This window comes from Eupeodes corollae, chromosome 3, assembly GCF_945859685.1.
Source record: "Eupeodes corollae chromosome 3, idEupCoro1.1, whole genome shotgun sequence".
Lineage (NCBI taxonomy): Eukaryota > Metazoa > Arthropoda > Insecta > Diptera > Syrphidae > Eupeodes > Eupeodes corollae.
In genome coordinates, this window is record NC_079149.1 from 39,347,877 (window position 1) to 39,375,792 (window position 27,916).

The window sequence follows — 27,916 nt, forward strand, 5'->3', positions numbered from 1 at the left end:
TTTTGTATGAAATTTTCGAACTGCAGCCGCCAAGCTTTCACTATTTTTGAAATATTCTTTAATAATGAAGACACCTTGTTCTATCGTGTAACGCTCCATTTTTAATAACCCTATAATGTTAGCTGTCAAATTGCTTTTTTTTCAGGGTTGCCAACACTTCACTGCACAAATGGCGGCAAATTCAAATCTTGCGTTAATTTTGGGACACCCTTTAGTTTATAAAATAATTCTATCGGCATTGAAGAGAAACATATGGTTTTTTCTGTTTTTCGGGATTATCATGAATACTATTTGTCATATAAAAAATAATTTTCTACAAAATTAAAGCTTATTAGATTTCCGAAAGAAAAAATACCTTAAGGTTTTAAATAACTCCATCCACACTGAAGGAAAACAAATATTTGTTCATGTTTATCTTGGAAACAGTTTCTCGTATCATTATGAACTTTAGTATACTCAAGGTGTTGGGGGAAGCGGGGAGATCATGACCCCCACGACTTTGGCTGATATTGCTTTCTGTTAATAGTATCTTCCTTTTTACAATGATGCAAATATGCATTGATTTCTCTTAAAAAAATACTCGTTTTTATTTATATTAAAATGAAACCAACTATTGGAAGTTATTCAATGCATACTTAAATGGACGATATTCTGTACTTTTGATATCAACTAAAAATAACAAACAAATTGAAATAAAGTAATTAAAATAAAATCTCTCCAAAATAAAGCCAACCAAATTACTTTGTCAAGTTATAGATATCCCAGGCTTTAAGTTGTTTTTTTTTCTAAAATTACTTAATAAAGAGATCTTCGTATTCGTGAGGTTTTCAATATATTACAATTCAAAGCTTTGGGCACGTTTTCAGTAGTAAATTACTATATCCACATTATAAGCTTCTTCAAGATGCATTGACTCCCCTTATAGTAAACTATACATATGAACAATAGACAAAATGTCTATAACTAAGGGTAGGTATATACATCATATGTACATATAAAAGTAAATAACCTTTATACCCGACCCGACTCATGTTACTGACCTTTCCTATTGGAATGATATAATATTCCCTTAAAGAGAATTATACAATAATCCATTCCTCAAAATAATAATAATTTTACAGCACTCAAAATTTCAACCTACCGCCGCCGCCGGCGGCTGGTCGCATGCCGCATCAGAGAAGCGCCATTCAAATTGAGGATTACCATCAAGAACATATCAGATACCATATATTTAGACATACTTACGAAGATATGTGCAATGTTAACCCAAAAGGGATTACCTACAGGAATAGGTATATGCATGTTTATACCTACCTATCTATATGGTCCTTGAGTCTTATTGGTAATCATCTTCATTTGAGCAGACATGAGTTGCTGAAAGTATCTCCAAACCGAACACAACAGATAATGTACTTCAGATGCAAGCAGAACACATTTCACTTAAAACCTACCCCATCATCATTATCATTATCATCATCCTCGTCGTCTTCGTCATCATCATGACGTTGATGATGATGATGATGATGATGGTGGATGGAGTAGGTACCTGTTGCATTGAAAAGTGTCTTGTTAAGAGGAGCAGCAGCAATGCTGAATTCTGGGCTGAGCTGATGTGCATTATGCCATATCTACCTTTTATACCTTTAACTCGGCCTCTTCTCGATCATCTTTGGGCTGTGGCTTTGGGCTGTGGCTCCTCTTTCAATAAAATGATTGTTTGTTGTCTTGATGCTCTTCTTATTATGAAAACAAAAATAACAACAATAAAGTTAAAATCATTCCAACAACAACAAAAAAAAAACAGAAAAACTCCATCAGACATAAAGATGAAGGGTCGAGTCTGTAAAATACTTTCGCCCTATGTACGTGACTCAAGATTCAAGAAGAATTTTTCGCCAGTTTTGTTTTTTTTTTTCTTCCATGATGCGAGTATCTTAAACCGTTCGTTTCACTTAACGACAACAACTTCGACAACGTCATCTTCGTCATCGCAGTCGTCGTCGGTCGCCGGTTCTTCAATTTTTATAATTACCACTCCGATAGCATTTCATTTATTATTACTTTGTTTTTTTTTTTTTTTTTTAATTTCTTTATATTCCATAAAATTAGTTCATCTACTTTAAAATAATTTATCGCAAGCTGCAAATGAAAAATAAATTCCATAAATGTTTCGTCTAAATTTAGACGCCACCGACGCGACGCCACGCCGCGCCGCTGCAGCCACGCACCGCCATGCCACCGTTATACCGACAGAGGTATTAATTTTACTATATACATACATATTGTATAAAAGAATGTACCTTTATTTATAAACATATTTTTGAATTGTTTTTAAATAAATTTTGAAATCTTTCGAATGAAGGGGAAGGCCGTTATAAACATTTATGCTGATGTACGTATGAATGTAAGAGTAGAGCTATAAAGATGGCTGATTTATTTTTATGATTGTTTTTAGAAATTTTTGAATAGTTTATGAAAAATAGATTGGCAAATAAAATTCGAAATTTCTATTATAGAAACAACTAACCACTTAGTTCGTGTTGTTGTAATGCGTACAGAATATTTTTCTGAGCAAAGTGATAAATTTTTTAAGTTCCGGTTTAATAAATAAATTGGGTGGCGCAACAGTCCGTTGAGAACTAGGGCCTAGTGACTGACAACTGCGCGAGTAATGTTGTCAGGAATGGAGGGGACCTACAGTTTATATGGCGAATCCGAATCCAAGACCTCTGGGATGACAGTCCAACGCACTAACCATCATGCCACTCACTGGTACAAAGGTAGGGCGGCCAAATAAGGCCTAGCTAACAGATTACGATGGTTTATTCTTGTCAATAAACAAACTTTTTGTCACTTGATGACCCTTAAAATTCAGAGCCTTTTTTCGTAAGGGTTTTAATGAGATTTCTGGGCTTGGCTACTTTCCTCACTTTCAATTCTCTCCATAGCTTGTAGCATTGCAGCCAGGCCAAATTTGGTTCTGGCTCTGTTACGACAATAGCATTTGCATTTTCAACTTTCAACTGGTGTGACCGTAGAGCCGTTTATATTTTTGTTGTCTGCTGAATCTGGCCATGGTTTTTCCGAAAGGGCTGATGAAGCAAACGCTATTTCCGATATTACATCTGGGTCGAAGGGATACAAACCGGTTGCACGAAATCCTGAAGTGATATTATCATACGTCATACATTTAGACCAAACGTTCGACAAAATGACAATAAAACTTGTTTTGTTCAATTTCCTTCCAGGATACTTTGCAGTGAAGCTTAACAATTCCTGGTCCCAATGGTGCTCAAAAGATCGATATACGGCTTTGTCCAGAGGTTGGAGTTCGTGTGTCGTATTTGATGGAAGATAATACAGTGTTATTTGGTGGCGTTCTGCCTCCTCTTCGATGGAATAGTCTAAGTGACAGGCTGCACCATCAAAAATAAGCAGAAATGGTCCTGGAGTCTTGAACTTACCCAAATGGGATATGAACTCTACAAAAGTAGCGTGGTTCATGTATCCTTTAGGAGTCATTTTCACTAAGGAACCAGTTGGAAGATTGTCCATGAATTCGGGCTTTCGTCTCTTTCCTTTAAAAAGAATAACTGGTGGAATGGCCGTCCTTATAGCGCTAACACATCCTACAATCGTCACATTTTCGGCATGTTTATTGGAAATTTGATGAATCCGCTTCGATCCTTTTTGGGCCAAGAGATTCTGCTGGTGATGCAGGGAAATCCTGCAGCCTTTCTCGTCCAAATTATATATTCATTCTGGTCTGTCTCGGATATTTAACCTTTGCATAAGTGTCCTTACCTTTTTTAAATGATCAGAGACAATATGCCTGTTGAGTTTCTGGGCTCTTGCTGGGTTCATCATTTGAGCCTTGCGTACAGAGATTTCCGGATGTCGTTTCATAAATAGTCGCAACCACTTTCTTCCAGCTCCATTTTCTGAAGTACTGAGGCTCTTAGGGATGTTGTTCGAACTGGAAAAAACTGCAGCTTGGTATCGGAGCATCTTTGGAGTAATTGGCATTCCTACCGAATTAGAAAATTGCTTACTGATAAAATTGTAAGACTTTAATATAAATTTGCATAAAATTTTCAATCACTGAATTTTGTTGTTTCTCTAATGAATTAAGTACCCTTAAATAAGGTTTTCAAACGCAATGATGGTTCCACAAATATGTTAAAAATTTCTTTTACTAGATTTACTCTTAACATTTTGTAAAACTTACTTCTACACTACAGCCCGGGGCGGACCTGGCCCTCAACCAACAAGCGTCTCCAGTCAGCTCGGTCCCTAGCTAGCTGTCTCCAGTTTCGCACGCCAAGTTGGTTGAGGTCCTCTCCCACCTGATTGCGCCACCTGAGTCGCGGTCTTCCTCTACTACGCCGTCCCTCGGGATTAGATTCCGAGCTGGCTGGAGCGTTGATGTCCATTCGCTCTACATGACCTAGCCATCTAAGCCGTTGGACTTTAATTCTGCTAACTAGGTCAGTGTCGCTGTACAGCCCGTACAGTTCGTCGTTCTATCTTCTCCTCCATTTTCCATCTATGCGTATTGGACCAAAAATCACCCGAAGAATTTTTCTCTCGAAGCATCCTAAGACGCTCTCATCTTTCTTTGACAGGGTCCAGGCTTCAGCGCAATAAATGAGAACTGGAATATGTAAATGGTGATTTAAGATGCTCGAGAGAGGATTTTTCTACTCAATTGCCTTCTAAGTCCAAAGAAGCAGCGATTTGTAAGAGTTATTCTTCTTTTGATTTCAGCGCTGGTGTCATTGTCTGAGTTTATAGCGGTGCCTAGGTAGATAAAGTCCTCCTTGCCCTCATTTACCACTAAACCCATCATCTTCGCTTCCGTCGCAATGCTCAAAAAAGCTCAACTGACATCACGCTTTGATCTACCAATAATGTCAATATCATCTGCGTATCCGAGTAATTGGATGGACCTTTGGAAGATTTCCAGAACGATGTTGAAGAAGTCGCATGACAGTGCATCTCCTTGTCTAAAACCTTTTTTGACATCAAATGCATCGGTGAGATCTTTTCCGACCTTGATAGAGCAGAGTGCATTCTCCATCGTCATTCTGCACAAAAGGATAAGTTTGACAAGGATGCCAAAACTAGACATTGCTCTGTAGAGCTCTTCACTATACTCGTAGATGCTGTCATACGCGGCTTTAAAATGGTGGGTATCGATTTGAAATTCCTGGGTTTTTTCCAAGATCTGCCGTAGTGTGAATATTTGGTCGATAGTGGACTTTCCTGGTCTGAAGCTACACTGATAAGGACCAATCAGGTTGTTGACGAATGGCTTCAGACGTTCACACAATACGGCAGAGAGGATCTTATACGCAATGTTAAGGAGACTGATGCGAAATTCGGGGCCATCGCCATTATATAATTTTTAGAAGTGGTCTTTCCATATTCTCAAAATCAACGGCGGTTCTACTAGGGGAACATCCCTGATCATCTTTACAGGCTTTGGTTCGTGGCTGGTACCCTTGGGAGGTTTTTTGTACCTTTTGGTAAAATTCTTTTCTCTTTTTTTCCATTTAAGAAGCCGGTGTTCCTCTCTCCTCTCCTGTTCGTAGAGCTCGCGAGAAGCTCCGGCATTCGTCTTCAAATCAGGGGTATCACTGTGGTGGCCGTGTGAAACCTAGCACTTCAGAGGCGGGATCTCTGATGGCTGCAAGACAATGTTGCTGGTTTTCAATGCTTAATGAAGGCAGAATAAGTCTCCTTAAGAGGTTATTAGAGAGTCAATCGGAAAAGGACGTCGAAGTCTCTTGCGATTGCAGCCGTCTAACGTCGAATCTTCTCACAATACTTAGTTGTTTTGGCTTGGATCGGCATATCCGTACCTTGGCTACAACGAGGTAGTAGTCCGAGTCAATGTTAGCCACTCGGAATGTTCGGATATCCTGTATACTGGAGAAGTGTCATGCGTCGTTCGCAATGTGGTCAATCTGGTTGAAGGTTGATTGATCAGGAGATTTCCATGCCCCCTTGTGGATATTGAGATGCGTGAACTGCGTACTAGCTACCAGAACGTCTAGCCCCGCAGCGAAATCGATCAGCCTGAATCAGTTGTCGGAGGTGGTGTTGTGCAGGTTGTATCTCCCGATTGTGCCACCAAAGATGTCTTCTCTTCCTAGATAGGCGGTAAAGCCTCTTAAGACAATTTTAATGTCATAACGAGGGCACTGCTCTTTGGTGTCTTCATCTTTCTCCTCTGTTTGGGCATGCTTGCATATTAGGCTTATCTTGGCGCATTTAGACTTGATGCGGATTGTCGTGATGCGCTCGCTCACACTGTTGAAACTCGAGAGTTTTTGCCTGAGTCTAGTTCCAACAACAAATCCACGACCAAATAGAGGCTGTCTTGTTCTCGGTAGCAGTCGCGGTACATCCCATCGCACTTTTTGGATGGCGGTAATATCTGCCTTGCAGCAGTTTAGGGATTCCGCTAATTGTTCGGCCACACGTGGTTTATTAAGGGACCTAACATTCCACCTACAGATCCAAAGTTCGTCGTCCTTATTTCGTTTGCGTGGGTTGTGAACAGTAAATCCGTCCGTATCCGAGGCTTGTTGGTGCTTCGCAACTAAAGGAATTTTTTACCTGGCCAGGAAGACACCCCGACGGCACAATACCAACCTGGAGGGCCAGATCCTTAGTACAACTCCAAGGAAGGGGAGCCGGATAAACCGCTTCTTACAGGCCTGGGCTCCAAATATGTCCAAGAAGCCCTATTGAACACCTTAAAGGTAGGTAAGTAGTTCAGCCTTACTGGAACTGCAGACTCCACCCTTAATTCCATCTCGAGAATTCGTCCGCTGCCGTCTGGATAAGGAGAGGTGCCTTAGTGAAAACACCTCTCCCCCCCCCTTTTCTCGTTTACTGCCGCCAACAACTTTAAACTGAGGTAAGAACCTAATCTCCAATTGAGGTACTCCAATTGAGTTGATAGACAGAGGTGGGTTTTGAGAAAAACCTGTGGATGCTTGTGTCCTCTTGAATGCCAATTGAACTCCAACATTTTGCTAAAAGAAATGTTAATACCTCAAGTGAACTACTTTAAATATAATTCTTAAAGAAATCAAAAATAAGACAGGAAATTATCAAGACCTAGTAATTCCTGCAATCGGATAAGTTTCTTCTTAGCTTTTTTTTTATAAGTTTGATGAGGTATCAAAACCATTTCATTCAAACTAAAAATTGTGTTTTCTTGTGAAACAATCAATTTGAATGTTTATGATCAAACTTTGGACAAACTTCTTATGTTTTAAACACTGTTATACCTTTTTAGACGTTTATCCCAATGTAAAGCGTTTATATACCGTTAAAATCTACAATAACCACAATGTTTCTGTTTTAATTCTGAAGTTTTATTCAATTGAATGAAAAAGTATTTCAACTTTTAACAAAACAACAATGATTCATAAAATAATTTATTTTCTGATTCTGATGATGATGATTTCAAGTGTCAAAAACTCTGCAATTTGCAGATGCTAAGCACGCCAAATACTAAATCACACTCGTAATTTTCATAACGCATCTACCTTCATAAAAGTAGAACAACGATCATTGCCATAAATTATTACAAAAACAACAAATGCAACGTGCAATCGAAAATAGAAACCCACTTATGATGGAAAAATATTTTTGTTCATTAATACACATCGAGAATTTATTGTCAATTAAAATTCCCAAAAATTCCAGATCGCTTATCGAGCGTATGCCGTTGCTATGGCTGTTGCCGTATGGTCGTCAGAGTGGCGCAGTGGCGGCGTTATGGCGGTTGCGCATGTCGGCCGCCTCACCGCCGCAGTACCACACTTTTCACATAATGCAATGCACTCTCGGAATAAACTGATGCGAACGCGATGGATCCCTCAAGCACAAGCCTCAACCCGGATGGAAGGCAAATTATGCGTTTGCCATTTGGCGCCTCGCTATTCCAGCTTACTCTTGTACACGCTGCACTGGCTATCACCCTCCACCGTTCACCGACGACCGCAGGTTTTGATGCACTCTACGAGCGCGGGTGTCTCATATTTTTGTTTTGATTTACTTCTTTTGATGACAGCTCTGGCGACGGTTTCTCCTACAGACATGCTACCTCTAGTGGTGCGTTTGGTGCCATCTACAATTTTTTCTAGTCCCAACGCTATCTTCATCGTCATCGCCATTTTTAATTTGCTTTTCAATTAGTTTTATGGTATTTACATTAAATTTCTCCAGTTTTATTTGGTGGTATTTTAATAAGACCCCACTATTTGACATTTTTGACACTTCACATTAAGCTACAATAATTTGTTTTCGTTTTGATTTCAGGATCTATAGAAGTTTCTCGTCCATGATATAATGAACCATCATATTTCACCAAGGAAGACCTTCAATGATGTTAGCCATGGATCTGCTACAGCTGTCCACCGATGATGCAAGTGACTCTTCTGAAACGGAACAACAACCGTTTGACACTACTGCGCTGCTTCTCGGCGGAATTGATGCAGCTAACCGGTGTGATATTCATGACAACAGAAACCGGAAGAACATGGTTCCGTTTCTTAAGTCAAATTACAAGTACAAAAGAAGAATTGCGATGCCGCAGGTGTGCGTGGTGGCGGAACATGATACCGCACAAATAATAACACCGATGACAGCGCCACCACAGTGGTCTGTGTCAGAGCAAGTGGAAGTGGAAGTGGAACGTTTTGGGCATCTATTGCCGCTACCACCAACACCACCATCGCCATCGCCAACGCTGCTGCCGCCAAGTGATAGTTATTTTAAAGTTGTCGCAGTCGGGCTTATTGTGAGCGCCGCCGTTATTGTTTTTCGTGATATTTTGTTGAGTCTCTGTAAGCGTGTTGTACGTGAGTCGCGGGTGTGGTGTAAAAATAGCAATAAATTGTTTTGTCGGCTAAGTGAGATGTTGGTTGAGGTGAAAAGATTCACATGGGGATGGGAATGGGGATCGAAATCAGAATCGGGTTCTCATTTGGGATCGGCCACCAATTCGGTAGGCAGGAGCGATAGCAACAGCAGAAGATGGAGATATGGTATGACAGCGGCAGCCCCAGCAGTTAGCTGGAGCAAGTCATTTGGCTTGGAGTATATCTGTGCGAGTTTGAAGTTAATTTACTTGACACTTTTTATTGCACTTTGGATGACAGCATACGAAGTAGAAGGTGAGTTGTTGATTGAGTTGAGTGAATGTAATGCGATGAGTAATTTATTGATTTAATTGCTTGAATGCAATTAAAGTGCGGAGAGACAAGTTGTGTGAAAATACCAAAACTGTTTATGGATTTTTTTAATTTCTTTTGTTTTTGATTTCTGTTGATATTACATATAGAGTAATTTGGGGTATGACTGCTTATTTTATAGTTTTGTATTATTTTTAGGAACATATGTAAGTTCACGGAATATTTATAAGTGCTTGTTTCTGTCCTAAAATTTTTTTTAAATTGGCTTTAATACCAAATTGTTATAATATTTTATTCTTGAAAATATTTTGTACTTAAAAGTGCTTAACAGTTTTTGCATTATGAGCACAATTTTGTTCGTTTAAATTACTTACAGCATTTTGAAATTCAAACTTCAACTAATAACCAATTAATAATTTGATTTTAAAGTATTTGCTGTCGAGCTATTCGAGACGTTAAATCAAGTTGTTAGAAATATTTTTGGAGCTCTCACTTTTTGGAACAAATTTTTCCATTGAATTTTTCTACAAATTTTACCAGGTGTAAAAATTTTTCTGTTTTTCTAGCATGGAATTCGGAAGTAACACAGCTGTGTTTAAGCACTTTTAAACGTTACTAAGATGACATAAGAAAAGCATTAAATAAAGACGAGGTTACGTTTCTAGTTTTGTTGGATTTTTCGAAGACTTTCGATTCCGTTAATCATGTAAAAAGCTCATGCAAAATTTTAATTTTTCATCTATTTCAACTAAATTAATTCTTCCTTATCTAACTGATAGGAAGCCAGCAGTGTAAGTTGGTGAAACTCTGTCAAATTTTTTGCTGAATTCCACTGGTGTACCACAAGGTTCCATACTGGGTCCTCTCTTGTTTTCTGCTTATGTAAATGAACTTCCGTCTTCATTAGTTAATTGCAGTTCTCACTTGAATGCTGATAACGTTCAGCATTACTTCAGCTGTCTACTTGACCTTATCGAACATTGAGCTTTCTGCGTCCATGAAGACCTGAAGAATGTGGCAAATTGGTATTTGTCAAACGGACTTATATTGAACCCAAAAATCCAAATGTTTTGTATTTATGATCACTTAAAACTATAAAGATAATGCTGCCAGAATAGGTCAGAAAACATCCGAAAAAAGGGATGTCAAAATTTTTGCTGAGTTAAACCAGCTGACTCAGTTTGTTGACGAGCCAACTCGGATTCCTGACGTTGCAGGTCAATCCGCCAAACCTCCAGACATGTTTCCTACCTCTGATCAGTGTATTATCGCTTTTAGTCACCATTGTGTCATATATGAAAATTTCTTATGCCAAAAAACGCCAGTTAAGGTTAAAACCCCTATGAGAACCGTTTCGCAATATGAGAAAGCCAATTGGGACGGTCTCAGTGAATCTTTCAGGAACTTTCAGTGGTCACTATGCTTCCTCGATAGTGACATGGATTCCAGTGCAGATATGATTACAAACTTAATTATTTGTGAAATAAGAAATTTTATAGCGAATAGCGTAAAATCTATCAAACCCAAAGAAAAGTCATGGTTTGATTCGAGCTGTAAAGAGCTTATTAGGATCAAAAATGTAAGTTTCTGGAATTAAAAAGCCAAATCAACTGAGGAAAACCGGAGTAAGTTCAAACAAAATAGAAAGACGCATTACATTTCTGCATGACCAGAAATTACGCAAAAAATTCTACAATGTCCCAAAGGTAGTAAAAATTTCTGGTCATTTGAAAAAAATGTGGGTAACACTATATATTAATCGATTCCGTCGCTCGTTTTAAAGACACTCCCCATGTAAGCTCGATTAATAAAGTCAATTTGCTTGCAGCACAGTCTGCTGTTAATTCGACGCTGCCAATGAGTGACATGACTCAGCCTGTACTGGAAAGCGTAAACGATTCTATGGTACGAATCTTCTTTCGTACACGTTCAATAACTAGAGTACTTAAAAATCTTGACATTCACAAATCCGCTGGCCCGGATAGTACCTATCCCCGCTATTGTTCTTAAGAGGTGTTCTTCAACGCTGGTAAAACCACTACCTAAGCTTTTCCATCTGTCCAATTCTACTGGTCTCTTGAAGAAAGGAAGCTTCTAAAAGACCTGCAGTATAGCTTCGTTGTAATAGATCCACTGGTGATCTTATGGTTTATCTCACCGAACAGTGGAACAAATCTTTACATCGTTTTGGTGAAAGTAAGATTATTGCACTTGATATTTCTAAGGCATTTGATAGAGTTTGGCACCAAGTTCTCTTATCAAAAATGCGTGCATTCGGTATTGATGAATTTCTCCTTCGTTGGGTTAGAAATTACGTTTCAATTCAAGTACCTAGTATTGTACGGGCTCAAATCTGATATTCACAAAATAAACGCTGGTACGCCCCAGGGCTCCGTTTTGTCTCAGACATTTTACCTTGTTTTTATAAATGATCTTTTGTCTGAATCTTCAAACCAATTTAATTGTTTCGCTGATGAAAGTACCCTCAACTTCTCATATTCGTTTTTATATTCTCATCCTTGTGCTTCGGATGTCGACTAGCAACGACAGCTCATTAAATTTTGATCTTGACATCATGGGGAATAAAAAACCGTTTAGAATTGAATGCTTCGAAAACTCAATGCCGTCAATTGTCACAAAAACGTTACCCTCTACTAATGAAACTATCTATGAGTGGTATTTGCATGGAGGAGACTGAACAGCTTTCAGTCCATTACTAACCATTTGTTGTTATTTGACATCGCCAAAAATGCTGCTAAGTGTTTAATTCCGAAGATTCAAGATGTTTTTTACCTCTTCTGCCGAATCCAAACGACTAATTTGAGAAAGCACTTTTTCATGACAAGAATTACTCTTGGAGGATTTGTCAATTCCTCGCAAGAGGCAGTACCCATGCAAAAAGTTAGGTGGCACAGGCAGGGATTGAACCACTCTACGGGTACTACATTGCTCTAGTGAAATAGCCAGTTGCATTCCTCCCCTCAAAAAATTTAACCGTAATACCCGTTCTTTTAGGAATGCCCATCAGTTTACCCTTGAGCCCAATTTCGGACGTACAGTAAAGTAAAGAGATTCTTTTTTCAGTCGCACTACACGAATGTGGAATGCTTTACCAGACTCAATATTTCGCACTATTTACAATGTACAGGCGTTCAAAACCAATGTGCATCGGTATCTCCTTTCCAATACTGTCCTCCCTTCCTAATTGCTCGCACTGTGTATAATCATTATAAGGGTATAATGAATACTCCTTTAGTGCGCGCACAATATAAAAAAAAATAACGTCCCCATGCGTAACCTTCCCCAACTAGATTTTTTTTTTAAAGTGAAGTTATTCAAAATGGATGTTTTTGAGATTTTCAGTCTACACAAGTTGCTTTGTTTCATTTCGTTTCTCTAATATAAAACATAGCCATAGGGTAATTCTAACGCAAATTTCTCAAACAAAAATCTGCTAAGAAATCTAATTAATCTACATCTACCAAACATCTTAAAATCATTAAAATCAACCCAAAACTCAATCGGGGATAAGAAATATATAAACCATTAATCGTCGATACTAATCATTTACCAGTGTTGAAATTCTTCTTGAGTTTTGGTTGAGGAGAATTTGTCACGTTTAAATTGACCATATTACATCATTTGATTTGGGAAATCAAACAATATTAAAATTTCACACTAGTTAAATACGACAGTTTTTATTATTTAAATTTTATTTTACACCGTCAAACCAAACCTTCACACCCACTTATCCAAGTAGCTATAAATGTACCGCCATAATGTTGCAGCAACATTAAATATCTTCAATAAACATTTCTCGTCGTTTATAAACAAAAACAAAACTAGTAATTTCCATCCATTGTTAATTCCATTATGTAATTTCAACATTTTTCATTAATCTTTTTGTATCATCATCATCATTAGCATCAAAGCTAATTGAAGAGTTATGTCACTTTTTTTCTCAAACGTTCAGACACAATTCTTAATTTGATGAGTAAGTCCCCGCAAACAAAAAACTAACTAAAAATAAAATACCCAAACCCAGACGGAATACAATAAAAAACAAAACCTAACATCACCAGATAAACCACAAAAAAAAAGCTCCTAATGAGCAAGAGCTGAGCTACTAAACTGTCGGGGGATTGTTTCGAAACTCTAAGCGCACTTCATTAATCACGTTTAGCCGTATTTATTGGCTCTGTGTATTTTAATTTAGCTACACGATGACAATTGGAATTCAATTTTCTACCCAAAATTAGTCAGCCATGCCCAGACGAGCCGAGACGAGACGGTCTTTAACATGATGTTGTTAGCCTGCGCTATTTCAATTGAATTACGAGCATATACAGCTTATAGCCCGCCCCGTATGTCTGATTGTTGATGTTGCGATCAAAACAAATTTTTTATTTAACTTTAACACACAAAAAAACAACAACAATAAAAGCCATAAAATGTTAACCAAGCGAGACGAATTCTCATTAAATGTCGATAAATTTATTAAATTACTGTGTGAGGATCGACTTTGAGGGGGCGGAAATGGTGCGATTCTAATCGCATAAATGAGCGAAAAATAATAACAAATCACCCTCCCCCGCTATATGTACTTTATTACGTTAATATATATATATATATTATATATATATAAAAACTGCAAGCACTTGAATAGCAAAGAAACGAGTGAATTTATGATCAGTTGGGCTTAAGGAGGATTTCACCATAAAAAAGACTTAAACTTTAAAATGTTATGTTGTAATATAGATGAATGAAACGGTTGTTGCTATCATATTGAAAATTTGATCGACATAAGGTATCAAAAAAGCTGTTTTGCAGTTTGCTGTCTGATATTGATTTGAATTATCCTTAGAGTTGAATTTTGAAGCTTTAAGTGTTGGTAGGGTCAGAGACGAGATATGGTTTGTTGTATGCAAGTAAACCATATCTCAGCTTTGCCCCTTCCAAAACATAATAGAAACAAAAATTAGGTGGCGCAACAGTCTATGAAGAACCAGGACCTAGTGACTTACAACTCTCAACCATTCCTGTGTGCGAGTAATGTTGTCAGAGATGGAAGGGACCTACAGTTTATAAGCACTTATTCATGACAAGAATTACTCTTGGAGGAATTGTCAATTCCTCGCAAGAGGTAGTACCCGTGACAAAATTTAGGTGGCACAGGCAAGGATTGAATCCAAGACCCCTTGCATGACAGTCTAACGCACTAACCATAACACTACGGGTACTACCAAAGCATAGTAAACTTCATTAAAACGTGTACTTTAGAGTGAAAGTCTATAGAGACCTTTCTTAAAATTAGAACTTTGCCTAACCGTATGTTTGTTTAAAATATTATTGATGTGTATCGGTGGTGCAACAGCTCAACAAGTTTGATGTATTCTGTTAGCGTGATTGGACAAAGATCATTTCTGAATTGTTTTTGTTTGTCGATTTTTTTGACAAGTGGACTTCGGATATGAATAAATTCAGTCTTAGGAGCGCTTATTACAAATCTGTTGTCGTGAGACCAACAAACAGCAGCATCGAATTCTTTTTGCATTATCATTGTCGCCGATTCTAGAGAGTTATCAGGAAGAACAATTGCAGAGCCATAAGCAAAAGTGAATAGAATAATTAGCTTAAATCCTCGAAGAAGATTGGCGCTATAAAGGATGAACATAAGTGACCCCAAATAAGATCCTTGTGGAACACCATGTTCAATACTCTTTGCTTTACTCTTAAAATATTTTATCCTGACGCAAAACTTCCGGTTCTGAAGATAGTCTGCCATCCAATAAGCCATCGTACCACGGATTTCTATTATTTCTTACGTTTTCAACAGTTTTGATTGGTTAAGTGCGAAAATGAGAAAATCTGATTTATTAATGCCTAGTTCCAGAGATTGACGAAGAATTAAAAAATGTCTTTTCGACAACAAAATATTGTACAAAGGGATATTAGTAGTTGTTCTTGAGCGACGCATACGTCTTTCATTTTTCACTAAATTGTCCCAAAACAAATTAAATAAAGCCACACGTTCAGCTTTCCTATGTTTAAGCGGATTGCTTCGCACGACTCCATCTGTGGCACTGGACCTAGCACCTCTTGAAATATTAAGCAAACAAATAGCTGCAAGCTCTGCTATTCGCCTCAATGCTTCTTCGCAGTGGACTAACAACAACATTGGCCACTCCGTAATTCTTAGGTATTTAGAATCAAATTCCAAAGCACACAGACTACACCATCCCTCAACTGCAATTCGACAGGAATTTCCAGATTTCTATACCAACCAGATCTTTTTGGGAGGATAGGACATTATTGGAGGATGAGTCAATCCATTTTTACACAGATGAGTCAAAAACAAAAGAAGGGGTTGGTGGAGGTGTGTACTCTGAACGACTGAAATTAAGTCTCTCATTCCACCTTCCAATTCATTGCAGCGTGTTCCAGGAGAAACTTTTGGCAATCAAAGAAGTCTGGTCCTGGGTTAAAGAAAACGTGATATCGACTACTGATATGCGTATTTTCTCAGATAGCCAGGCCGCTATCAAATCTCTGGACTCTGTCTCTACTAACTCTATAATAGTCCATAACTGTTGATCATCCCTAATGGAGATAGCACAACAGTTTAATATTCACCTTTGCTGGGTGCCGGGCCATAGAGACATTCCAGGTAACTGTAAGGCAGATGAACTCTCCAGGAACGGTACAGTACAGCGAATCATACCACGTTTGGCACATACTGGCATACCAATCGCTGCTTGTAAACTGTTGCTAATGAATGACTCTGTGAGGAGGGCAAACACCAGGTGGAACAACATCACCACGTGTCAAGTCACAAAAAACATCTGGCCAACACTAGATTTAAAGTGTTTAAGGTCTAAGCAGATCGCATATCAGCTCGATAAAAGGTGCCACAACCGGACACTGCCTAAAAGGAAAGGACATGCAGAAGATTTATGGACGAAGAAGAGGGGGAATTTGTTCTTCATCTTCTCAGTGCATGCCGTGCTCTGACCGAAACAAGAAGCACCTAGGAGAATTCTTCTATAATGATCTAAACGATCTAAATCACATCAGCATAATCAGCCTCCCACGTTTCGTAAGGTTCTCAAACTGGTTCCATTGAGCTTAGGATTCATTGTGTTGTGGTATAACAATGGGTCTTTAAACTGGCCTAAGTGTGTCCGTTTTCATCTTGGACAGCCACTTTAACCTAACCTACCTAACCCAATAACTCAAATGTATTTACCATGGGCACTACTGCCGTCCACGAAGGGGCTTAAATAAGACCCAAAATTCTCAAAATATAAGAAGTAAATCAATGGGTTTTTAAATGTGTATCTACCCATTTTCCTTAGCGAAGTTCTTATTTGTTAAATGTCAAATGATGACAGTTTCAGAAGTGACAGAAGCTCTTTATATTGAAAAACTCTTTACTTTCGTTATCACTTTCGTTCTTAATAGCAATTTGTAAATATTTTCGAAATCGAAAATCTCTAAAATATGAATGTGCAATTAAAATTTTTAATTTATTTTAAGATTAAAAAAATATGTATATAACAGCAACTAGTATACTAGTGAACTTCACCTTTTTTTTAAAGTTGGCTGCTGGACGAAGCGCATTTCTCTTTCTCTGAAAATAGCCTCAAAGCGATTTGAAAAATAGTTCAGCGATCGATCTGTTCCTATATCGTCGTCGTCGTCTTCGTCGTAGCTCATTATTGAACGCTTGTGCAGTGCAGTGGATACATAAGTGCATTGGGCGCCAGCTAAAATCGACTTCTCTAGGGCTGGCCGACGAAGCGCATAGAATATATTTTCAAAACGTTTGGCATCTTAAACGATCAACGACCCGTCAATATAATGTTTCTAGCGCTCGAGCTTGTGGACGGATAATTTTGAGAGAGCCAAAAGAGATCATAATCAACCAACCTAAGACTTTAAGACACACATCACATTCAGATTCACATCATCATCCGCAAGCTGCGAGATCGGAGGCGAAATTGCACATCAGGCAAGAAGGCACTATAAGCCATAAGCACAAGTGCTAGAGTACATTGCACAAGGAGTAGTTCCTCTTGTAATTTAATGGACGATTATTTTTAAGCGGCACCTTGGCATTGATTGCCAACAGGTTCAATATTGATGCAGTCATCCGCCATCCGTTCTTCTTGGTCAGGGTGTGTACTGTAGAGTTCCTTTGGCAGTCTTCTTCAAGGTTCACTTAGCTTATGTATTTCTATCTTCTCTGTGCCGGTCGTCGTTTCTTTTTGGCTGATGCTGTCGTTCGTCATCAACTTTACGTTAAGTCATTTTGACTTATATATTTTTTGAGAATTTATATGCATTTCTTTACCTTCCTAACTTAATCCAAGGGAAGGAAATAGTCGGACACTCTTGTCAAAAAGAGGCAGCCACTTGTAGAAGATCATATGGAAACGGGCCAAGAATTTTTTTTTCATTTTTGTAAAAACGTCCACTGTCTCCTGGTGCAGTGCCATCAGTGGTGCTGATATTATTTCAAATGGTTTATGAGCTATACACAGCTCGTGTGTTGATTTATTGTTCATCAGACAAACTACTGGGCGGATTGGATTGGATGTGACACACGAAAGACGTTCCTCTTTGATGTAGCTTATTTTTCTCAGATGCTTACTCACAAGTCACAATTCACATGTGGTTATTTTTGTTTTTTTTTTTTTTTTTATGTTTTTGAACGACCAATGAGTATTTTTTAAAATTTAGTTTTTGAAGAATATGTAAAAGTTTATATTTATTTATTTGGTGGTGATGGTAGCCAAAATGTCTGAAATGGCTGACAAGTTGCCATTAGTTAGATGTTTGGATGCATTTGGGTGGCAAATACGCTTGGTGCATATAAATGCATTAATGTGATTAAAATTTTGTATTTTTAGTAAGAAAATTTGAATTCCAAGGTTGCTATTTAAGACGATTAATCGAGCATTTCCAAAAATGTAGGCTCTTAACTATGGTTACGTGAAATGTATGAAAATTGACCTAGATCAACAATTTTAATTTTGAATGGGCGCGCAATCAGAATGGTCCAGTGAAAATAGTAATTTTACCTTCAAATAATTCGCTTAAAAACCTATTAAATTTTTTTTGTCGAAAATTTTAGTTTTTAAGCTTTTACCTTTGAATAGTTTACGGTTTTAAGTTAGATTTTGTAGATCATGAGACGTTATAAAAAGAAATTATGAAACGTATCTACTTTGAAACACTTCAAAGTGAAGGCAATTTTAGAAAATTGTCAAATGTCGAAAATTTCAATTTGGTGCATACTGTGCTTAAACGGTTCTGCTTTGTAATACCCATGTTTTGTTGAAAAGTCTATCAATAGTATAGTAGGATTTTAGACGAATAACAAAAACAGTATCCGCAGTAAGAATACTACCGATAAAAGTTAAGTAAGAATCTTACTATGGATAGGTTTTTGACATTTATACGAGTCTCGAATGGATTTTATGTGATTTTGTTCTCAAATGTTAGTACGATTGACATTGCATTTGTATATCGATGGCTGTGTTCGTTGAGTACTTGTGCATTTGGAATCATGTGTGTTTTCTATTGGGGAAAAAATCAATCTATTATTGTTAATATTATTTAGTTTTGTTAATGGCTTATATTTCAAGAAAAAACAATAGAAAAGATAATTAAGTTCTTCTATGTTTCCACCAAAGGTTTATCTCAGTTTAGATTAAAAAAATTTGTTTGGTGTTTCCACCGTACAAGAAGCACTTTCTACAATGCAAATGGTGTTTTAATGTTTCTTGTGAAGTGCAAGTGAGATAGTTTGATTCGTGTTGAACAATGAAGAACTGAATAGTTCAGCACCATATAAGAATATGCTATGATATATTGGGTTTTCCAATAAATAGTTGTACTTCTAATACCCCCGTATTTGGACAGCTGTCACTTTTACATATGCCAAATTTTAAGATAAGGCCTATGGTCTACAATTTACACAAGACCTTAAAGAAAATGTGTCAATTTCATTTAAAAAATATGGTGCATGTATGTATGTAGATAATATGGTGTCTCAAAACTGAACGTCGAAACGAAAACTTGGGACAGGGTAGGTGAAGGCAATTATCAGAAAAATAATCCAAAAAAGAGGCTGGAATGCGACCCACACTGACAACTTCCCATCCCGTCTGTCGATTTGTGTTGCTTAAAAGTTTGTTTTCGTGTTGGGTTAAAAAAGTTATCAGTTGAATTATTCTTAATTTTTTTAAAATTACCAACAATATTTTCCATATAAAGAAATAGCTTAGTTTGAAAATCTCGTTTTTTAAACAGATTTTTAACAGAAAACAAATTTTCAGTAGTAGTAGGATGAATGAAATTAATTTGAGAGATATCAAGAACCGAACATCAATTTTTACCAAATTTGCGTACTATTTTTTGTTGATTTTATTTTTTTTTATGAAAAAACGGACTGTTGAATTTTTATAAAAAAAAACTACTGAATATCGAAAACAATATTTTCTGTGAAATAAAAACAAAATTTTTAATTTTTCAAAAGCTATATTAGGCAAAAGTAAATTTTTATCAGTTTAAGTATAGTTTTTTTTAGGTTTTCATTTTTTGTACAAAAAAAACTGTCAATTCGTTTTTTCTCAAAATTTTTCCGAATTTAAAAAAAAAACATTGTTTTTTATAAGAGGAAACCACAATGGTGGGCCTCAGAGCTTGACACGCTCAGGAAGGATTGCAAAAAAATTTTCAACTGGGCTAAAGCCGCAAGACTAGCTTCTCATTGGGACTCCTACAAAGAATCCCTAAGAATCTACAAGAAGTCACTAAGGAATTCCAAGCGATCTTCTTGGCGATCCTTCTGTGGCACGATAGAAGAAACTTCTGAAGCCTCTAGGTTACGGAAAATTCTTTCAACTAGTCCAGCTATGTCAAGCTGCTTGAAAAATGCAGACGGCTCCTGGATTCAAGTAATGAATCGCTGAACTTACTATTGGACACTTTGCTGGTAGTTCTCTTACCGGAACTTGCAACAATTATATACGTTCAAGTTCAAATACAACATATCCACAAGGTCTGATCACAAGGGACAAGCTACAATGGGCTCTCAACAGCTTAAACCATTTAAATCTGCAGGAGCAGATAGAATAATACCAGCCGAATTACAAAAGATCTCTGATATAATTGCACCAATCCTTGAGGCAATTTTTAGCAGCTGTCTTTACCTGTTTCATGTTCCCTCCGCATGGAGAGAAGTTAAAGTTGTTTTAATACCTAAAGCAGGTAAATGCTCTCAAGTTAATCCCAAAGATCTACGACCTATAAGTCTATCATCATTCCTTCTTAAGACCTTGGAAAGATTGATTGATATCCATTTAAGGGCACGTATCGATACAAGACTTCTGTCTTCGTCTCAACATACCTACTGTTAAGGTAAATCGGTGGTAACAGCGTTACACATTTTAGTACGCACAATCAAAACTGGGCAACTCTTCTAGTAGACGATTCGTTAGTAGAGGGACACCGCAAGGTGGTGTTCTTTTCCTTCTCCTCTGGAACCCAGTGATGAATGAAATCCTAACTAGTCTGGATGCGGAGGGTTTCAGAGTGATAGCCTATGCGGACGACGTTGCTATAGCAGTTTCAGGAAAGCATCTAAACATCCTAAAAGAACTCTTACAAAATGTCTTAGACGGACTAATACTTTGGGCTGATCGGTGTGAACTGGGTGTTAACCCACACAAAACCGATCTGGTCTCATTTTCGAGGAGATACAAAATTTCATTTGTCAACCCTCCTTATATTAAAGGAATCCAATTAAAATTCTCAGACGAGGCTAAATACCTGGGTCTTGTCTTGGACAAAAAACTAAATTGGAAACGCAACGTACAGGAAAGATTCAAAAAAGCTCTTTTTTCTTGCAAAAAAGCTATTGGTAATAAATGGCGTTTACAAATCAGAATCACGCATTGGCTATACACATTGGTAATCAGACGATTTTAACGTACGGTGTGGCAGTATGGTGGACTGCTTTAGAGAAAGGTATAAACAGGGATAAGTTAAATAAAGTCCAACGTTCAGCCTGCCTATGTATAAGCGGATCGCTTCGCACGACCCCGTCTGCGGCTCTGGACACCTTGCTCTACCTTACACCCTTTTGACATATTTAGCAAACAAATAGCTGCAAGCTCTGCTATTCGCCTCAATGCTTCGTCGCAGTGGAATAACAACAACATTGGCCACTCCGTAATTCTAAGGTACTTAGAATCAATTCCAAAGCACAGACTACACCATCCCCCAATTACAATTCGACAGAAATTTCCAGATTTCTATACCTACCAGATCTTTTTGCGAGGATAGGACATTCTTGGAGGATGAGTCAATCCATTTTTACACAGATTGATCAAAAACAAAACAAGGGGTTGGTGGAGGTGTGTACTCTGAACGACTGAAATTAAGTCTCTCTTTCCGCCTTCCCAATCATTGTACCGTGTTCCAGGCGGAACAGCCAATAAAGGAAGCCTTGTCCTGGCTCAAGGAAAACGTGATATCAACAGATGAACTCGCCAGGAACAGTACAGTACAGCCCATCCTACCACGTTTGGCAAGTACTGGCATAACAATCGCTACTTGTAAACTGCTGCTAATGCAAGACGCTGTGAAGAGGGCAGGCACCAGGTGGAACAACATCACCACGTGTCAAGTCACAAAAAACATCTGGCCAACATTGGATTTAAAACGTTCAAGGTGCTTGCTATCTCTAAACAGATCGCATATAAGCTCGATAATAGGTGTCATAACCGGACACTGTCTAATAGGAAAGCACGCCACGAGACTAGGCGTATTCTCAAATGACTTTTGCAGAAGCTGTATGGACGAGGAAGAGGAAGAAACGGTTCTTCATCTTCTCTGCACATGCCCTGCTCTGGCTCGAAAACGCAAGAATTACCTAGGAGAATTCTTCTTTAACAATCTAAACGATCTAAATCATATCAGCATAATCAGCCTCTCACGTTTCGTAAGGGACTCAAGATGGTTTAATTGAGCTTAGGAAGAAGCCTCAAGATTCATGTGGTATCACAATAGGCCTTTAAAGTGGGCCTAAGTGTGTCCGTTTCCATCTTGGACAGCCACTATAACCTAACCTAACCAATAAGTGAAAATTAGTTGGAAGCCATAATCTCAAAGTTTTGAAAAGTTATTTAAATCGAAATACAATTTTTACCAACTTTGAGTAATGTTTTTTTAGGTTTTTATTTTTTATAAAAAAAATGCCACTTTGATTTTTCTCAAAATTTTACCATATGTTAAAAACAATATTTTTCGTTTCATTTTTTATTCGTAAAATTTTCGAGGTGACAAATTTTTGTTTGATTTATAAAAAACCGTTATTGGTTTGGTATCACGTTACCATATATGTATAATATAACATTTAATTTAAGTCTCTAGCGTCATTGGTTCGTGAGATATTTAGTTAACCAAAATGTTCACCTTTTTTTAACTGCTATGGTAAAATAAAACCAGCCACGCAATTTTCTTGAGAGCCTTTTCTGCATCTTTTTTCATTATTATCTGCATAACAACATTTATTTGAAGTCGATATCTCTACTGGTTCTGCAGCTATGGAAGCCGAAATAAAAACGTCCCGAACGCACGGACGTACAAATATTCGTACACACCCACGCACAGACATCTTTCTTAAAATCTTTTATTTCGACTCTAGCGACCTTGAAACGTCGAGAAATGTCAACATTTTCAGTTCGACATATCGGACCCATTACAATAACTTCCCATGGGAAGTTGAAAGTTGTAGACATGTATTTTTGGTTTATAGGCATTCGAAAAATTCGGAAAACAAGTTACCCAGTGATCGTCTTTCAAATGTTGTGATTACTGATCATAAGTTAATAATAAACTTGCTAGTAACTCAATTCCAAAATTTAAACATAAGTTGACAGAAAATATCACTTTCTTATTCAACTAAGTATCTTTAACAAATATTCAAACTATTTGTTGCAACGGCAACAAAAGGCTTACGTCTTCTTTAAAAAAATCGACTTATAAGATAGGCCAATCTTCTTGTCTGCAGCATCTTCAAGATTTTTCGCAGAAGATTGGCTAGGTTTTGGATCAATTTTGACTAGACTTTTTCTTTTACTGACAACTGAAAAATCCACACTTAACTTTCACTCTCTTTTAGCTTTCAGAGTCAAAACAACCTTTGATTTAAAAAGGAACAACTATATGACCTTACTTTTAAAAACACATAAGAAAATAAATGCCAACTAATTTTTATTGTAAAAACATACGCAGCAGTTCGAAAAATTCAGCATCTCTATTTTACACAAACACAATACTTGACAAACCTTGAGCTCATGTGTCATATGCTAAGAATGCGGCCAATATGTTATGTGCAAGAAGTTACCCACTTCAAAATACGGTTTCTGTAAGTCCTCCAACTGAACTGAAGAGCTAACGCACTTCAAACATCAAACGTGACTGATTTCTTCAATGTGTAGATAGACTTCCTACAGACTTTTCTATATTATAAGTGATAGTACTGCACTTTCAACGTCTGAAGAACTTATGACTGCCTATACCTACAAATTATAATGTGTTTAAAATCAAATCAATTCAAGAGGGTGCTTATATGATAAAAAAAAGTTGTTAAATAGATATTTTTCAAGGTGCAAAATTTATCTAAGTTAATTACAAATTATTCAAAGCTGTCCCGCTTTTCCCGTTTTACTACGCATATAAGTTTAGTATTCACATCTCAAACTATACATCTATGAACCTTCTTATTTTATTTTGTTTACTCTTATGATGGGTATGTTAAAAAAAATTAATAAATAAATAAAACCCAATTACATATTATTTATCCTCTCTCTAATATTTCATTAACAGTTTGAGTTTTGTTGTTGAAATTTCGCTACGCCATCACTGTAGCGGTTAACTGCATTATCATTATGGGACTGCAAATACATTTCAAATTTTCGCACGTCATAAGCAATGAAGCGAGCACAGAATATAATTGCTAAGTAAATATTTTGCAACGCAGATTTAACTATGCTTAAGTATTTACGAGGAATTTGTTGCTTGAACACTTTTAAGTTTGTTTTTGGTTTACAGGAATACTTACACAAAAGTAAAGTGGAATTTTGAGAACTATTAAAACAAGATCTAAAATTACCTGATAATCTATCGAAATTCTTAGTCGAAATATCAGGCTTTAAATAGTCTCAACTAATTTGATACAAGAGTCGCATTGTAATTACGTTTGAAGCAATTTGTAGACGTTCTAATATATTTTCTTTATAAAATTATTTTTAAGTCTTTAGTAAATTGTTTTAGCCATGTTTAGCAATTTACTTAGCTAAAACAATGATTTAGCTAATTTTAAACGACGTTAACGTCTTACTATCGCTTAACCTTTCTGCTAAAGTAAAATTACGGAATAGCTACTTTCATTTTTAGCAATTTTCTAAATCCATATGACATCTGTCAATATCCTAGAATAAATTTTCTACCAAACGGTGTTTGACGAAGATTTCGAAATATTTTAATACTAGGCTTTCTGTAAAAAATAGAGATGTTTTAAGTACTTACTTACTTACTTACTTTAGGTGGCACTACAGTCCTGTGTGAACTAGGGCCTCACCCAACAAACTTCTCCATCTAGCTCTTTCTTAGCTAGATGTCTCCAGTTTCGCGCTCCAAATTGGGTAAGGTTACTTTCCACTTGTGCGCTCCATCTGATCCGCAGTCTTCCTTTACTGCGCTGTCCTGTGTGACTTTCCGGGCCGAAGCATTGGTTCCCATGCGCTCTACGTGACCCAGCCATCTTAGTCGTTGGAATTTTACTCTTCCGGCTAAGTATTTGTCGCTGTACAGCCCGTAAAGATCGTCGTTCCATCTTCTCCTCCACTCCCGCATACGGGACCATAGATCACACGAAGAACTTTTCTCTCGAACCGACTCAAGGTGCTTTCATCCGCTTTTGTCATAGTCCATGCTTCTGCACCCTATAGCAGGACGAGGATGATAAGGGTCTTATAAAGCGACACTTTGGTCTTCCGAGAGAGGGCTTTGGCACTCAATTGCTTTCTTATTCTGGCTAGGTAGACTAAGTCCTTGACTACCTCAAAGTTACGCTTGACCAAGACGTCGTCGGTGTTGTAGGTCCTTTCTCATTAACCGTTAAACCCATTTTTGCCGCCTCTGCCTCAATACTCACGAAAGCCCCATTGACATCACGCAGAGTTCTTCCGATTATGTCAATGTCATCAGCATATGCCAGTAATTGGACAGACTTTTGAAAGATAGTGCCTCTAGTGTTGACGTGTGAGCTCTACACTAATCTTTCAAGCACGATGTTAAAAAAATCACATGACAACGCATCACCTTGTCTAAAACCTTTTTGACATCGAAAGGTTCTGTTACGTTGTTTCCAACCTTTATGGAGCAGCGTAAATTCTCCATGATCATCCTGCACAAACGGGCGAGTTTGGCAAAGGCAACGAAGCTAAGTAAGCTACCAGCTCACCACTTATCTCTTCAAACGTAGTCAATCCATACGACTTCTTTAAAAAAAATCAAAAATTCGCAAATTGGCCTCACACAACAAACTTCTCCATCTATCTCGGTCCCTAGCTAGAGGTCTCCAATTTCGGGCTCCAAGTTGGGTGAGGTCACTTTTCACTTGAACGCGCCACCTGATTAGTAGTAGTTAGCATTAGTTTCCATGCGCTCTACGTTACCCAGCCATCTTAGTCGTTGGACTTTTAAAGTTCTGGCTAAGTCTAAGTCGCTGTACAGCTGATTGTTCCATCTTTTCCCACTTTCCCTTTCTATGCATACGGGACCGTAGAATACACGAAGAACTTTTCTCTCGAAACGACCCAAGGTGCCGTATAGCACGACGGGGATGATAAGGGTCTTATATGGCAACACTTTGGTCCTTCGAGAGAGGACTTTAAGACTCAATTGGTTTCTAGCCCAAAGAAACAGCGGTTAGCAAGAGTTATTCTGCGTTTGGTCCAAGCGCTGGTGTTGTTTTCTGCGTTTACACCGGAGCCTAGGTAGGCTAAGTCCTTGACTACCTCAAAGTTACGTCCGTCGATGGTGACGTTTTTCGATGTTTTAAGTACCTAGCAGAAAATCTTTGATCTTATAATCTTGATTGTCAGATTACACAAGTCCTTAATTGTCAATTCAATAAAATAATCTTCATAATTTTCAAACTTTAAAACCTCAAACATTTTCCTCAACTATTCTGGTTCTATAGCGAAGAGCGTTCAATGAGTATTTATACAGAAGGTCCCAACCTAGATCTCCATTTAAGATGCTAATCGTTTCTTCTAAACCAAGTATATCTATCCCAAAATAGCGCTTTCGGAACTCTTTAAGTATTGGACATACTCCCAGGAAATGAAATACATCTTCGCGTTCTTTGCGATTGCATAAATCGCACAATATTGGCAATTCTGGACGGTGAGGAATGTAGTTCAAAGTGATGAGTTTATTTCTTACTTTAAATAACAAGCTGATTTTTTGAGCACTGTTTTTGGCCAAGAAGTAAGTATTGTGGTTCAAGAAATGGTTAACTTTACAATAGTGAGATCTGTAAATAGATGCCTTAGCTTCACTCATAAACTTATCGTACATCATGTTGCCGACTTTTTTTAGCAAGTCATCAACTTAAGCACCTAGATGCTTTCGTCTGCTGATATTGAAAAAGTAGTTGACCATTCAATTGCCAGTTTCTTCCACTTTTGAACACACCAAACTTCAGAATATATAGTTGGGTGTGCGTCGTACTTGGCAACTTGAAAGTACTTTTAATAAAAAAGGAGGAACTTTTCCACAGCTTCAAACGATCGCTACCCCTATACTTGCGCTCCGTGAATAGTATTGCAATTGCGGTAGCTCGAAATACTTTGTGTTTAGCTGTGTGCGAAACGCAATATCTTAAACTTCTCCACACAGAACACAAAGCACGCTTTGCTTCCAATAAATTGTTTTGTAAATGTTTTTCTAGATTCAAGTTAGATGCAATCAAAACTCACAGATACTTGTATTCCTTTACTATTTCTATCGGTTCCTCATCAAACGTCCACTTCTCCTTCCCGGAATATCTCCGTGGTTTCTGAATATCATCATTTTTGATTTAGAAAGATTTACGTCCAGATTCCATGTTTTGCAGTAAAGTTGAAGCCTATTAATCATTAGCTGCATCCCGTCTATAGTTTCAGCTAGGAAAACTATATCATCCGCTAACATCAGTCCTGGAAAATTCTTTCCTCTTATATACCACCTTTCATCAAATCAGTTATGTCATTTATGTATAAGATAACGAGATGAGTACTAAAAACGCATCCTTGCTTAACGCCCATTGACGTACCAAACTCATCTGAAAGAGAATTTCCTTCCAAACTCGTGAGACATTTTCTTCGAACATGGTACTAATGACAGATATAAGCTTAGTTGAGATTCCATATTTATAAAGCTTGTAAAAAAGTGCTTCCTGGCGATTTGCGGTATTCTATCTTGCTTTTTCAATAACTATTTTTACCACATTTTGGGATACAGGCTTATCCAGAAACTCATTAATTATTAAAGGTTGTGCATATTGAAACGAAGTGTTGAGCAAACTAGTAAAATGGATTTTTCAATGTGAAGTACTGTAGCCGTTGGAATCTTTTTTC

General features: G+C 37.5%; 2 protein-coding genes across 2 annotated transcripts in view; one reads left to right on the forward strand and one right to left on the reverse strand.

Annotated features, from left to right (window-relative positions):
* The window catches only part of LOC129952469 (uncharacterized), a 181,671-nt gene that overhangs the window by 54,008 nt on the left and 99,747 nt on the right, over positions 1–27,916 (forward strand). The window contains exon 2 of the mRNA XM_056065061.1: positions 8,341–9,197. Within this exon, the coding sequence (XP_055921036.1) occupies positions 8,405–9,197 (793 nt within the window). The 5' untranslated portion in view covers positions 8,341–8,404. The remainder of the gene's footprint in view (positions 1–8,340; positions 9,198–27,916) is intronic.
* Positions 3,013–4,026, reverse strand: LOC129950431 (uncharacterized). Its single transcript, XM_056062372.1, has 2 exons — positions 3,785–4,026; positions 3,013–3,727 (listed from the first exon to the last, which is right to left on the reverse strand). The coding sequence occupies exons 1-2, from the start codon at positions 4,024–4,026 to the stop codon at positions 3,013–3,015; spliced, it is 957 nt and encodes a 318-aa protein (XP_055918347.1).